Below are 15,370 nucleotides of genomic sequence, written 5' to 3'. Positions count from 1 at the left end.
CAAGTAATAAAATATTCACTGGTTTCTGTAATTATGTTCACTCTTAGAAGGATTATTATCAATTGATATTCGTTGACAAGTTACACTAAATAGTTGAGTGTATGTACAAGCTAACAAAAATATCATTAACATAATCTAGTAACTTATCAATACTAAAGTTGTCGATAAAATAGAAAATTTCAGTAACAATAGTACAGACATTGCATGCAATGCTTTTTTCGCTCAGGGTATGAATTACCGACTCTGTAGGAAATGCTGTGGTACGATAGCGGACTCTACCTAAATGGAACGATCAACTAGTGAACTATATCTGACTGCAACAGAGAAAAGTGTGAGACTCGGAAGATCAAACCGCTCGAATATTCGAGTATACCAACAGAGAGATCCTTACCATTTCGAGTCGCACTCAGCATTACCGACAGTTCACGAAAAATAGACACGCTAGCAAGAACCGAATATCCTGCACATTTCATTTCTACTACGAGTGCTAAATATTATTTGGAGGCAATAAGCCTCGAGGGAATAAATGGTGGAAATAGTTTTTATGAAACATGTACCACAGAAATACAATATAGTGTAACTATTTTTATGGCCAGTTGAGTGATCATTTCTACTAATCATCTATATAATTACTGATATATATATATCCCTATATAAATATATGTATATATATAAATAATAATAATAATAATAATAATACATATATATAGCAATAGCTTTCTACATTTATTCTCGCAGATAAGTACATCTACAACGATAATAGAATAAACTTTACTTCTTCTAACACCTGGCCGAATAACAGTTCAAAATATTTTTAATTAAATATTTATACCGCATTCCTACTAGGATCCGGTCGATAACGAAGTCAAATCATATACCTCGTTGTGTGTTTACAATATGTACGAAACGTTTCTTGGAACGATCGACAGAGGGCACCAACTGGAATCTTCCTCTCAATGGAAGTTAGTACTGTAGCGTTCAGTCACGTGGCCATATGGCACTGACCAATGAGAGCTGACCATTCGTACCACGTGATTGGAAAAATCGAAATGGTGGACGTATCGGGACGCAAGTTCCCGAGAGGAGACGAAGGACGATAAACTGGGCAAGGGCCCATCATCCGTGTCATCGGTATTATCAAATCGGGAACACGATTAATCGCGAATATTGGTGTAATATCAAGGTGGACCGACGACGACAAAGCTGGCGCAGGAGCATCAGTGACAGTGTCTCTTGTTTACTGAAGTGTCAATCCGCCCGTATTGTACGTGTGTTCTCTAGGTGCGAGAAAACAGAGGGATAGTGTGTGTCGAGTGCGCGAGACCCACAGTTATACGTATCGTTGTTTTTGATAGCAAGCTACTAGAACAGTGCCCGGAAACGGCAAAATACTTTTCGGACAACCGATCCAGGGGAAAGAAAAGCGAGGGATCGTGAACAGACGGCAGTGCATTTGCAGTGAAAATTTTCAAGCCCGCGGAAGCATGTTCGAGTACGCGAGAGCTTTGGTGATCTATAAGAATGTGTCACATCGAGCATCTTGTTATCAGCGAAGGAGGTAATTGTGTGACCGTATTCCTCGAATGGTATTACATGTTTTCATTACATTCTTCGACGATGATACGTAACGACCAGTAAAGTGTCATGCCTGGACGAGAAATTCCTGATGACTTTAAGCCCGGTTTACTCTGTTGACGTTCACACTCGCAGATCGCCGCTGATTGGTGGTATGGTCCATGACCCGCCAATCGGCGTCAGAAGACGGTTTTCCTGCGAATGTCAGCCGTCAGGTCCCAGGCAAATCGGTATCTCGGGAACGTATGTCGTTTTTCTTAATTCTTTGTGTATCCAGCGAATGATCAGTGTGTTACGATTACCGTTCAGAGTTTACTTGTAGCATTATTCCGTATAATTCTTTGCAATTACGTCGCGATAAGTTCGACATTCGTTAAATTGAAAAATTACCGGTAGAGGCAAGGAGACGTCGAGTGATATTTTTAAATTTGCCCACTACATATTGGTGGAGAAAAAAGTCAGGAAGAGACATAAAGAAGTTTTAAAGGAACAAAGACACGTGCAAATCTAGAATCTTTTTTTATGTTAAAATTAGAGTTAGTAACTGGTGTTTATTGTTATCATATTATATCTGTATGACACTATATGTGACAGATGATGTGTTTGTACGATTACTCATATAGCTTGAAAACATAAATGATACCTTAAATTTATCAAAACTTCAGTGTGAGTAATTTTTATGTGCAAAAGAAAGAATTAAATATTAATGTCCGTTAAATATTTTGACACAATGGAGATTTGATCAATGATATTCGTTATAGATTGTAACATTTAATTCGCTTCAAACATTGATGTACCACACGTATTTTTTCAGATAAGATACTTCCTTAACGCACAAAAGTTTTATAATACGTACAAATGCAAACACAACTGTAATCTTTTGCAATAAATGTACTACAATACTCAAGAGGCACGAGAATGTTTACAAAGCATTGAAAATCTTATTGTCTCAGCAGAGAAACTGAGTTACTGCCTGCCAACAATAGCACACCTACATTCTTTTCATCTATACAGTGAATGCCATGGCAAAATATAATGGCTGTCAGGAAAGTTTTGCTGGACATTCAGTGTTGAATATGTGATACTTGAATTAAAGCGCATCGTTCTATAAATTCAAAATACTCCAAGGGCTTAGGAACAATATCAACAAAGATCTATATAAAATTGACTGAACATAGAAATTTAAACAGAGCAAAAGGATTTTACTTACTCTATTTTATTATACTGAAAAAAAAATGTATATGATCTAATGATTACAATACTCTGTGGTATTTTGTCCTATCGATTAAATGATGAAGTTAACAAGAAGCTTTAAAACAGATTTGGATATATCTTACTATTTCTGTAAACTATATATTACAATGGAAAAAAATTAAATATTCACAAATTTTTATTTTGCTGAACCAATTCATGTGTAAGACTTGACGTGATATATATGTATATAAATATGGTCTTTTAGTTTATGAGTATTAAATAATTTTGAGTGCATTTGACAAAATTAAGAATAAAATAAGTTAATGTAAACAATACCTGTAAATAAGTCCAATAATCTGTAAGACTGTATCAGTGAACATTTTTAAACAAAATGTGTAAAAGTTATTTTAAACGTCTGCATCAGTGGGTGTATATAATTGAGAAACAAAAAAAGGAAGAAACAATACATTTGAAATTCTGTATGGATGACAGAGGACAATTTTGTTAACCCTATTAAAAACAAGGTGACATAATTTATCAAAATAAATCTATATAAAATCTATATAGCAAAACTTCTAGATATCTTAGTTTTATTAATTATTTTAAATATTATAGGGTTAAAAAGATGGACAGCTGTTGCTCAGGAGTGGTGCAAGTATTTGTGGGTGAATGGAGCCCAGACTATGAAGCACTCTCGATTAAAGCTACAAAACAAACTTCATCGGCGGAGATAGTGGCGTGTATTATTGATAGACTTGGTTTAGTCGATGCTAATATTTCCAATGGATATGAATTAGCAGAAGTGGTAGGAAATTCTGTTGGGCAAGAATGTAAGGAAAGAAGACTCGGGCCAAGCGAGTGCCCTGTAGCACTCATGTTATTATGGCCCAAAAATGCAGCGCAACAGGTATACTATAGGTAAGTGGAAGGTCGTTAATAAATTGATAATATAGAAACCACATTAATGATTTAATACATCGCAATGGTGTTTTTCGATTCAGGTTTTACTTGCGAAAAAAGCAACCAGATTTATGGTCGGATAGTAGGTTTCCAATGGACCCACAACTCTTAAAGGACTATTTCAATAGATTCCTATATCAACCCCGAGACAAAGAATATCCAGATCTGTGTCAACTTCCAGACCTTAATGAACAAACATTGTTGGACAACCTTCGGGCTAGGTTTCTGGCTGGAAATATATATACCTACGTTGGAAGCATTTTGATTGCATTAAATCCATTTAAATTTTATCCTATCTACAATCCAAAATATGTAAAACTCTATCAGAATAGAAGATTGGGGCCAGACATACCTCCACATATATTTGCCATAGCTGATGCTGCTTATCACTGTATGCTTAAAGAGAAACGAAACCAGTGTATAGTTATTAGTGGCGAGAGTGGATCAGGTAAAACGGAATCAACAAATTTTCTACTGCATCATTTAACGGCACTCAGTCAAAAAGGTTCACACGGTAGCGGTGTTGAACAGACAATACTTAGTGCGGGCCCTGTGTTGGAAGCATTTGGTAATGCGAAAACAGCGCATAACAACAATAGTAGTCGTTTTGGAAAATTTATCCAAGTGAATTACAAGGAAAATGGAATGGTGCATGGGTAAGGAATTTATAAGTACATTATCTACTTGATAAAATAAGAAGAAACTTATGAGAAATATTTAGGGCGGTGGTGCAAAAATATCTGCTGGAAAAGTCAAGGATAGTCTCCCAGGGACGAAACGAAAGGAATTATCATGTGTTTTATTATCTTTTGGCTGGAGCGAGCGAACAAGAGAAGCAACTTCTGCATTTAGAAAATTCTGATCGTTATAATTATTTGAATAAAAGTGGCTGTTATGGATTGGAAAATATTGATGAAAGACACGAATTCTCAAGACTGAAACAATCTATGGAAATGGTTGGATTCACGCCAGAAAAACAGAGACGATTGTTCGCCGTTCTGTCAGCTGTTCTTCTACTCGGTGATTAGTAAATTATTTCAACATTTTCTCCAACAAAACTAATCGTGTTACATCATTACAGGCAATGTGGAGTTTCAACCTAGAAAATCTTATCATCATCACGACGAAGCTGTAGGAGTCAAGAATCCTGAAGTAGTAGCATTAATATCCGAACTGCTTAGAGTGAAACAAGAGACTCTTCTGGCTGCGCTTACAGCGAAACGCGCAAGGGCTTCTGGAGAAACTTTAGTTATTAATTATAGACTTCCGGAAGCAGTTGCAGCAAGAGATGCCATGGCAAAGTGTCTATATGGAGCTCTATTCGATTGGATCGTTTTACAGGTAAGAATTTATTTCCTTAGTTTTTTAAGTGTATAAAATTAATGGCCACTAAATCTTAAGTGGAAAATTCGTACAGTGATATACACAGAAAATGTTTTATATTAGGTCAATCACGCGTTGCTTTCAAAAAAAGACACACTCAGAGATCACCAAGGCAATAGCATAGGTGTGCTAGACATCTTTGGTTTCGAAGATTTTAAAACGTGTAATAGCTTTGAACAGTTGTGTATAAATTATGCGAACGAACAATTGCAACACTATTTCAACCAACATGTTTTTCAATATGAACAACGAGAGTATAGAAAACAAGGAATTAGGTGGACAGACATAGGATATAGTGACAATTCAGGCTGTTTAAGTTTAATAGAAGGGAAACCGAACGGTCTTCTTTGTCTCTTAGATGATCAGTGCAAGTGAGTGTTGGAATGTAACTTTACTTTAAGCTAAAATTGTTTAAAATCTTTGCTTGATTATATATGCACAATATCTATAACAGTTTTCCGGGCGCAACGAATGAAACGTTACTACAAAAATTTAACTCAGTACATAAAGACAATCCATTTTACGAAGCACCGCAGCGACGAGAAGCAGCCTTCGTCGTGCGACATTATGCAGGAGCTGTTAAGTATCAAGCTGCTAACATGAGAGAAAAGAACTTGGATTTAATGCGACCTGATGGTGTGGTTGGTGTGTTGAAAAATTCTTCCCTCGCTTTTGTCCGAGAATTAGTGGGTGCAGATCCAGTGGCAGTGTTTAGATGGGCGATACTACGAGCATTCTTTCGGGCTCATTTTGCTTTTCAAGAAGCTGGTCGTGCTCACAGACATGGCCGAGGTACAGTATACCGTAGTATTTCCTTTAATTGCACCCTCTATTCTATGAATTAAGCTCAAAAACATTTTTTTACGTTGTCTTATATTCTCCCTCTGTTATTGAATTCATAAAAGTTTTTTCATTTGAACATTTTAACGGATATCTTTAAAGTATATCTATCATTTATATTAATATTAGTCACGATTATATATATATATATATTTTCTTTTATAGCCGATGGTACAAAAGCATCTGTACAAAACAGGTATAGGACGCCAAATGAGAACTTAATAAGGTATACATTAATTTTCTGTCTATTTATACATTATTTTTGCTCTTATAAAAGGGTGACTCAAAAAGGAAGTTTAAAGTGCTTGTATACTCATAACATAGCGACATTTTGTTAGATAAATAACAATGATCGTGATACAAACAGATGCCAATGTTGTTGCGCTTGTTTTTTTGACTATGTTTGATCTGCATATTCTATTTCACCCTACAAAGTATAAATATACGTTGTGCGTTAACAATATATTTGCATCAAGCTGAAGAAGTTCCTATGTGTTTAAATTTCAAGCAAACGTTAATTATATTTACATTGGCCACATGTCTTTTGTCCCTGTAGCCATCTTGTGACGTTGTCGACAGTCAATCTAACTATTAACCGAATCGCGTAAGTGGTCTTTCAGATCCACTGTATGTGTCGTTTTGGCAAACATTACATTCTTCTTAGAATAATGTGTTCTATGGGTTTACAATGTTCCTAACTATCCTAATTATATCGATGTTACACCAATACTTAAAAATCGAGATTTCGATGAATTCTACAAAAAATATTACATCACCAAGAACATGTAAATCCATAAAATCTTTTTCCAGTATTGTGTGTTAAAAATATTTTTTAGAATTATATGTATGCACCTTTTGTATTAAGTGTGATTAGAGTGCAATCCTTTCATGACTTTCGCTATTCAATTACATTCTGTCATTTAACAATATATTTGCTGTTATTCTTGAGCATGATCAACAGTTCAAAGTAACTTTTTTATTTGTCCAACTCATATTCAATCACTAAAAATCGCATTATTCCATTAGAGTCATTCACAAAATCAATTTTTGGAAAAGTCACCACCACCTAATTGTTGAATTTACTGATGTTTATTCACCTTATGCCAAATTAGAGTGTAGCTACATATAAAAAAAACCGTGATCGGAATGGAAGGGTAAATGGAACTAAGCATGAGAGACTTTTTCAGTTCGCACAAACATAATCGTCCACCAAGCTATCAGAAGCAGCGCAGTGTCTGCATACCATCAACAATACCCACTACTACATTATCTTCTATACAACTCGAAAACAACGACAATGTTAACAACAACCGATTGTCGTGGCCACAATTCCGAAACATTAATCAAACGCAACACCCGTCTAATGTGACCAATGTGATGAAGGGTTACTTGATAAGGGGCAGGGAAGACCAGCCGCATAGTAATAATAAACTCAGACGAGATACTCATACTCCACTAGAGAGGGTGCTTCCAAAAGACGAAGCAAACGTCATGGAACGCGCTAATCAAATAGTCATGTATGTAATTCTGCAGCTACTTAATACTCAATAACGTTTTGTTATTTAAGCTATACCAAAAATTTCACTGCTCTCTACGAATTATGAAGGTAGTGTGTGCTCTATAGTAATTTCTGGGTAAAGGATTTCTTTCTCATAGGTATCATCATCTTAATAGGATTATTAATGGTCTTCCCATGCAATATAATATCACAGCTTTTTCATGGATATGTCCATTACTTTAGGAAGCTCTCTCACTTCTTACAGGAGACATCGTAAAAGTCATTTCCTCTGAATGTGCTATAATATTCACGATCGTTATCCCTTACTTGTACTATCTTAGACGTTCATGTTTTACTCGTTTGTTACAATGTTAACTACGTCTTAATGCATGTTAAGTTCAGAGTAGTTCTTTCACTCTTCGAATTCAATGAATATAAATTAACCCATCCTTATTTCTCACATAATTTTTCATAAAATTATAACACTTCCTGCTATAAGATATTTTGTATACCTTTTTATTTGTATTTTTTAAAAATTCCAAAAATTTTGGATAAAGAAAAACTGGAAATTCATTTTTTTTATAAATCATTGAGTAAACCTGTGAAAAAAATATGTGTATCAAGATTTATGAATTTAAATTACATCGAAACGATGTAATACATGATAATGGGTTAATTTGTATTGCACGCTGTTAAATGCAGCAAATTAATTCACTTCGAAGAATCTTTTGGTGAACGAGCTTCTCGTTTTAAAATCTTGTGTTCTCTTAACTCTAATTAATTGCACGATATACAATATTAATTCTAGAATTTAAAGGAGAAACCTAACGAGTTATACATTTGTAGATTAACAAGGAGATTGAATACTAACGTTGGTAGTTACTTGAATATGCAAATCGCTTGTTATACATATTAATAGTTTGCAATCATTTTACATCTACTTAAAAAGAGGATTTCATTTCTCTTATAGCATCACAAATTTTAAAAAATCTGCTGAATAATTATACACAGTCATACTTACTATTGCTTTTAAATTTGCTACTATAAGTTCCACCAGTCATAATAACATTTTGTTACATGTTTGTTACTTACACTTCATACTACGTTTGTTAAATATATTTGCAATGCCATAAATGTCATTGAAATAATTGTACATTCTCCTTTTCCTGTTTTTCTATTATATAAATTGTTAATATGGTAGAAGATCTAGCGGAACATGTAAGTAATTAAAAAAATGCAAATACATTTTTTTTGCAACTTGCATTCTGAAGAAAAATATTTAAAAATAGGAAAAGGAATTTTAAACTCATTACTCGTTATTGACACATTAAATTTTGACGCTTTTACAGGAAAAACAAATCATTTCGACCAAGAGAACGCGGAAAAAAGGGTTTAAAGAATCTTCAAACTGTGAAAACCCTTGCCGGTAGGACACAGAGTTATGGTTCTGGACCAGGAAAAGCAAGGAAACAGCCCATGACGGTTTCGGCACAGTTCCAACAAAGTTTGCATAGTCTTATGGATACCTTGAACCAGGCGAATCCCTTCTTTATTAGATGTATTAAGAGCAACGCAAACAAAGTACCGAATGAATTCGACGAAGAGACTGTACAACGACAATTAAGATATACAGGGATGCTAGAGACAGTCAGGATCAGGCAAGCTGGGTTCAATGTTCGACTAACCTACGAAGAATTTATTCAACTGTACAGAATGTTGCTACCCAAAGGTTTATTGAGCTCACAGTCCGACGTTAGGGACTTTCTGTTGACGTTGAATCTCAACAGAGACAATTATCAGCTCGGAACGACTAAAGTCTTCCTGAGAGAATCAGAAAAGATCAAATTGGATATAGAGCTTCATCAACAAATCATCACAAGCATTACAACTATCCAAAAGTGGTTCCGCGCTTGTCTGGAGAGGAGAAAGTTCCTTAGATTGAAGAACGCTGTTGTACAAATACAATCGTTTTGGAGAATGATCATTGCTCAAAGGCTTGCTCAATCTCTACGCGCCAGAATCGAAGCTGCTATCCACATCCAATCTGCATGGAAAACATACAAACAGCAGACATGGTTCAAAAAGTTGAAGACTTCTATAATTAACTTTCAAGCTCGTGCCAGAGGGAACAATGCGAGGAAAGCTTTTGCTGAGCTGAAGAAGCGGAAGAACATGATCGGTGATAAAATCGGGGAGTACAAGGAAGTTCTTGAACAAAGGGAAATTGCTTACGACAACAGTAAGGTGTACAATTCGAAGTTCAAGGGTAGTGAAGAGTAAGTAATTAATTAACATGTTCTTTGTCCAGGCTGCTGCAAATGTTATAATATTAATATTTTTGTTTCATTTAGGTCATTAATGGAGGATCATGTTTTGTTAGAGATGAGCACAGTTCGTAAGCAGGAATTGCAAAATCGTTTCATACCAGCAAGGTAAGCGATACTTTTATTATGTATTTGACAATGCTTTAGTATGTTTCATGGGACTATATTGTACTTACCTTTTTGAAATAAATGGAATAACATCCGAAAATGTATTTGTAACAGCAGAATAATAATTTTCAGAGTGGACGCTGCGTCGCGGGACATCAGCATGGATGCAAAGATGACATACTCGAAGCAAAAGGCGGTAACGCGAAACACAAGAATGTTATACGAAACCGGCGGAATGCTGAAGAACACCGAACCTTATTCGTCCGAAGAATTTAATGAGCGTAAAAGCAGCTTGGAGAGCTTGACAAGTTTGAGGAGCTACGAATCCCAAGTTAGCGTGAACAGTTCCGAATCACAAGAGAACTGCTGCAAGCATATATCGAGCACTAGAACGAAATGCGGTGATCATTCTCCCAGGGTGACAGTGAACACGAGCTTGGTGTACTGTCCCAATGAACAGTCGTCTGTCGGAAAACGTGCGGACAGTTCATCAACAGGGTACAGTGACGGTGAGACTGACACAGAAGTTCCGAGTACAGTGCAAAGTGCGCCGCCAGTCTTCAACGCTACTCCTTCATTTCCGAGTTCGCGGGACATTAAGTTCCATCAGTCTAACATTAGCTTGACGCATAGCCCTAATTCGGACATTTGGCGTCGCAGAATAGAGTACTCGAACTATAACGACTATTTGCAGTCTAGCCACCAGAAAACAACTATGCCGTGTCCTCTGAATGTCTCTCAGTACAAGAACCTAACGGACAACATCCAAGACCAGGGACAACACGAGAAACCGAATGAGGCGGCGAACTACAACGTGAAATTGGACCCGAACGAGCGTTTCGTTCATATGGAGAGCTCATCGAGTAGTAAAGATCAGCGACGACTGAGCACGTCCAATGAGATACGCCGTGCCACGGGACATGGTCAGAGTAAAAAGATGAAAGACTTTGGCTACTTGAGGAGGCAAAATTCCGAAGGAGATACGGCCATGAAACTGGACGCGGTTATCGACGAGAATTCTTTGAAGGGTTCTCTATTGAAGGGAACATCGCCCAAAGAAAAAATTTCAAGACCAAAAGAAAAATGCGAGCCCGACGTGCCCGTCCGAAGCACGAGAAGGAATCGGCCCCCTCGCGAGTTGTATTGGTCCGTGGGCGAGAGCGTATCTGATGCGAACAGTGGAGAAGCGAAGTTCCTAGGCACGATTAAAGAGAGCGACTTGAACAAGTCCGCGAACGTATGGACGCGCAAGGACAGTCCGCGCGAGGTACCTTCGAGGTCCGTGACGGACTGGTCTGTGGACAAAACCGAGTCAGCATCGAACACGCAGCAGCCCGGCCAACGCATGAGGTCCAATGCTGTAACAAGTCTGGAGCTGAGGAGGAGAAACTCGGATCCAGCTACGAAAATATCGGGCCTCAGCGAGGACAAGCCCGGCATTGACGCGAGATCCAATGACCTGAAACTAGCGCCCGGGATGGATCTCCTGGAATGGAAGGGGAATGGTTTGTTCACCTTGGCGGGTCATCGGTTCAGGAAGGTGGAGAGGTTCGCGAAGGACGATGTGTGCGTCTGCTGCCACAAGAAGATGGATGCGTTCGTCACGCAGGGCTACAAGTGCATAGACTGTAAACAACTGTACCACGTGAAATGTATTCAGAACGGCGGAGTACTTAAGATGCCGTGTATCTTGACGAATACGCCTGGCAGGCGGAAAAACCGAAAACAACAGAGGACCCCCTACGACACGACCAAGCAAACCGTCACGGCGCCCAAATTCAGCTTGACCGGCACTTCAGCTTTCTCGGACAGCACTGACAAGATTATATCCGACGCGAAGGAATTGGCGTTCATGCAGGAGTTCATCACGAAGAAGATCTACATAATGGAAGGCCAAGAGGAGGGAAGCAAGCCCAGTGAAGTTGACCGTGTGTTCAAGCAGGCGCTGCGCAAATTCAAGGACGATCTGGTGATCACTTACAGCGTCGCCGTTCAGCAAGGCGTCGAGGGTAACATCAAGTACACCGATCTGATTACGAACTTCTTGCACGTCATGGAGACAGTCTGCAAGCAGGAGAACACCAGCGAAGATTTTCCCGTGATTATGGGCGTGAACGCGTTCCGCGGATTCATGAACGAATTTATGACGCTAGTCAAAACCGAAGCACCGGAGAAACAGAGTAAAAGCAAACGGAAGAAGGAGAAGAAGCGAAAGCAAGAGGAACCGACGCGGCATGGCAGTCATATATTCCAACTAACCATCATAAACATACCTATGGCCTGCGAAGTCTGCACATCTTTCTTTATGTGGCCCATCGAGCGCGGACTTGTATGCCAGAGTAAGTATTCCTACCGTATCGCAGATTTATTTTTGTAAGCAAATATTGCGTTGCTTGCCATAGTAGGCTGTGGATTTTATGCGTTCATGATAAAAATGAATAGATAAGGCACAAAATGGTGACATTTTAAAAATTTGAGATCTTTAAAAGAAGCAAGATATTTTTAGCTTATATGTTAAAAGATAACATTTTTCTTAAGTTTGAACTCATGGTCGAACTGTATGAATCGCATCAAATTGCAGTAAAACAAAACTTTAACGAGCGAGGGTTAATAACAAAAAAGATTTGGAAGGTTCAAGCGCAATGTAGTCATAAAATAATTCCCAGTTTGCGAAAAGAGCTCCTTTGACTCAAGATCCGTATCGTCTCTAGTGTATCATTAGGGTTAGAGATGCAAAAAAAGCGTTGCGTACAGAAGTAAATATTGTATGGTAACGACCATACGGATCTGGCTATACGCTGCAGAGGTCGCGGCACGGCGCCTCGTTCGCCATCAATCATTTGTCATGCATGGTCATGTGCGTCCCTTTACGTTTAGATTGCAAGCTGACGTGTCACAAGAAGTGCTACATGAAAGCGTTGGCGGAGTGTGGAAAGGAAGCCTCGCTGCACGATATGAACTCGCGGAAGGTGTTCGGCGTGCAGCTGTACAAATTGGACTGCGGAGACGGCAAGGTGCCACTTGTGGTTGATCGATTGATCACCACCATAGAGATGCACGGTCTTTACACAGAGGGTATATACCGCAAGAGTGGTGTCAGCTCGAAGGTGAAGGAATTGAAGCAGAAGATGGACGAGGGTGATCTGGAGAAGGTGGACTTCGAGAACTACCAGGTGCACGTGCTCGCAGCGGTGTTGAAGAGCTTCTTTCGGGACATGCCGGAGCCCCTGTTAACCTTCGAGTACTACGATGATTTTCTGCATGCCGCTAACCTGACGAAACAGCAAGATCGGATCAGTACGCTGTTCGCGATTCTGAAGAAGCTGCCGAAGCCGAACTTCGATCTGATGGAGAGACTGATCGTTCATCTGGCGAGGGTGGCGCTCCATGAGGTCGACAATCGGATGTCCTCGTCGGCCCTCGCGATAGTGTTCGCCCCGTGCATCCTAAGGACCAACAGGACCTTGCCTGCACAGGACTCGCTACAGGATGTCGGCAGGCAGACCTGTTGCGTTGAGACAATCGTACAAGAGAAGCTTAGGGTCGTCAGAACCACGCTGGCCGACATAAACACTCTCGAATCCGCCTGCCACACGGCCACCCACCGTCTATCCAGTCTACGATCCTCCAAGATCTTCAGTCCAGAAGAGTTGAACGCGGCGGTCTCGAACGCAGCCGCGAGAGGCGGCACCGCGGACCGGGACAGGGATCGAGGTGACGAAGAAGAGGCGCTTCTCGTCGATCACATACAGGAGATCGAGGAGGAGAAAGCTCTGCTGACCTCGAATCTTCTCAGCCTAACCAGAGACTCTTCGGACGACGACTTACATCCCTCTGCGACGGATCTGGATGATGGCTCCCTCGATGACCTACGCCCATCGTCTCCAGGTAAATACCTTTTCAGTCGTTTCTACTCAGCTTTGCACATAATGCAATCTATGATAAAGAATCGGTAGGTTGTCCAGAAGTAAATTGCGGTTTTCTGATCTGTTATAATTGAAACGTTTCTCCAACAGACATTTTTAATTTCTGTTTATTGTGGAATATACTATTTGAAAGTATAAATGTTATTCGGCCTCTACGATGAGTATAACAATGGGAATGAAGCGAATTCGTCAAATTTTTATGAGCTTAGAAATATTCATTTTGCATTTGACATACAGTGCACTGAGTTTAAATTATTTCATCCAGAAAGGAATCATTTCTGAAAATTTAGAATTTATTAATTCTGAAAGTTCTGATTTTTATTTCAGAATTGTCCAATGCAATGGAAGTTAGTTTATCTACATCAACTTATTTTAAGTAAATCTATTGTATTTACATTTATATGCACCAAAACCGCAATTTATTTGTTTTGCTCCAAGGAAAAAGATCGCATTTCATAATTTCAAAAAATTTAAGATTACACATTAATAATTGAATCGTCAAAATTATGTTCTATGCTTTTATTTTATTTGAAATAACACTACTACGTACTTATGTACGTGAAAAGCATAAGAAACAGAGAAAAAAAGAGAAGTAATCGTTTCTTTCCGTTTTCTTCTAGCACCATCTTGAATCTTTTAGAATTTATTCCTTCGCTGACGACATCTTCGGCCTTTAATAAATCTAAATCGGGCTCAGCGATTCCTGCATTTCTTATTGTAGATAAATTACCGTAAAATTACCTAACATTAGGATCAATAAATGATATACTTAATCAACCCTTTGTCTTTGCTTCAGATATATTCACAGAACCTTAGCACAGCAATATTAAGTTTTCGCAAACGCGTTCGTTGAAATGCTTTTCTTATCTCTTGAATCTATTTTAAAGATTCTTCTCTTTTATTTTAAAGATCCGTTTATAATTACGTATTCGGATTAATTATACGGCTATAGAATATGAATTATGCAAAATGAAGAAGATATATTGTTATAATAGATTTAAACTGTAAAAAGAAAGAAAGAAATATTGCCACAGTAGGAGAAATTAATGTTGGAAATTTGAAACGATAATTTCTCGAAAGTGAACGCGTTTTTCATGCGGTATTTTTCCTTAAATCACAGCTACAGGAGATAATAAAATTGCGAAATTTTATGCAAGTATAGAATTTACAACTCCTATTTCTGTAAAATAATTTGTGGAAATCACAATTTGCATAACAATTCGCAGTTCAGCGATATGCATGTTCTTCCCACTGCTTCATCAGTTAGAAAAGGGTTGTGGATTATTTCATTTTAATTCTGTCTGATATTCTTTCTTTTCATTTCGACTGGAAGAATTCAGAAACCTAATTAATCATTTCTCCACGATACTGTTCTTTCTGTGCTGTAGTATTAACTCGATCGAAGTTAACACAAAGTTATCATAGCTCTTCATTTACGTTGTTTCTGAGTTTCCGAAAGGTAGTGGGTAATTTGGGTATATCTAGAATGTTCTACTTCGACTTCATCATTTTGGCTGCACGTTTAGTTTTTGCTGTACTCGTGTATCGGCGTCTACAATACT

At 38.3% G+C, this 15,370-nt stretch overlaps 1 protein-coding gene across 9 annotated transcripts in view; it reads left to right on the top strand.

The window, feature by feature from the left end:
• The first annotated feature begins 1,044 nt into the window (after positions 1–1,044).
• Positions 1,045–15,370, top strand: part of LOC117223068 (unconventional myosin-IXa) — a 29,480-nt gene continuing 15,154 nt past the window's right edge. For 2 of the 9 annotated variants that reach the window (XM_033475187.2, XM_033475190.2), the window contains exons 1-15: positions 1,045–1,558; positions 2,390–3,293; positions 3,385–3,687; positions 3,771–4,385; positions 4,451–4,749; positions 4,811–5,070; positions 5,176–5,483; positions 5,567–5,904; positions 6,118–6,178; positions 6,509–6,556; positions 7,140–7,469; positions 8,800–9,726; positions 9,802–9,882; positions 10,015–12,221; positions 12,760–13,770. In XM_033475187.2, coding sequence (XP_033331078.1) covers positions 3,395–3,687; positions 3,771–4,385; positions 4,451–4,749; positions 4,811–5,070; positions 5,176–5,483; positions 5,567–5,904; positions 6,118–6,178; positions 6,509–6,556; positions 7,140–7,469; positions 8,800–9,726; positions 9,802–9,882; positions 10,015–12,221; positions 12,760–13,770 — 6,778 coding nt within the window. In that variant the 5' untranslated portion in view covers positions 1,045–1,558; positions 2,390–3,293; positions 3,385–3,394. The other 7 variants (XM_033475189.2, XM_076520799.1, XM_076520802.1 and 4 more) reach the window with 7 other exon arrangements.

The sequence above is a fragment of the Megalopta genalis genome, chromosome 4 (assembly GCF_051020955.1).
Source record: "Megalopta genalis isolate 19385.01 chromosome 4, iyMegGena1_principal, whole genome shotgun sequence".
NCBI classification, from domain to species: Eukaryota; Metazoa; Arthropoda; class Insecta; order Hymenoptera; family Halictidae; genus Megalopta; species Megalopta genalis.
The sequence above is the reverse complement of the archived record's forward strand: the minus strand, read 5'-3'. Positions and strand labels throughout refer to the sequence as shown.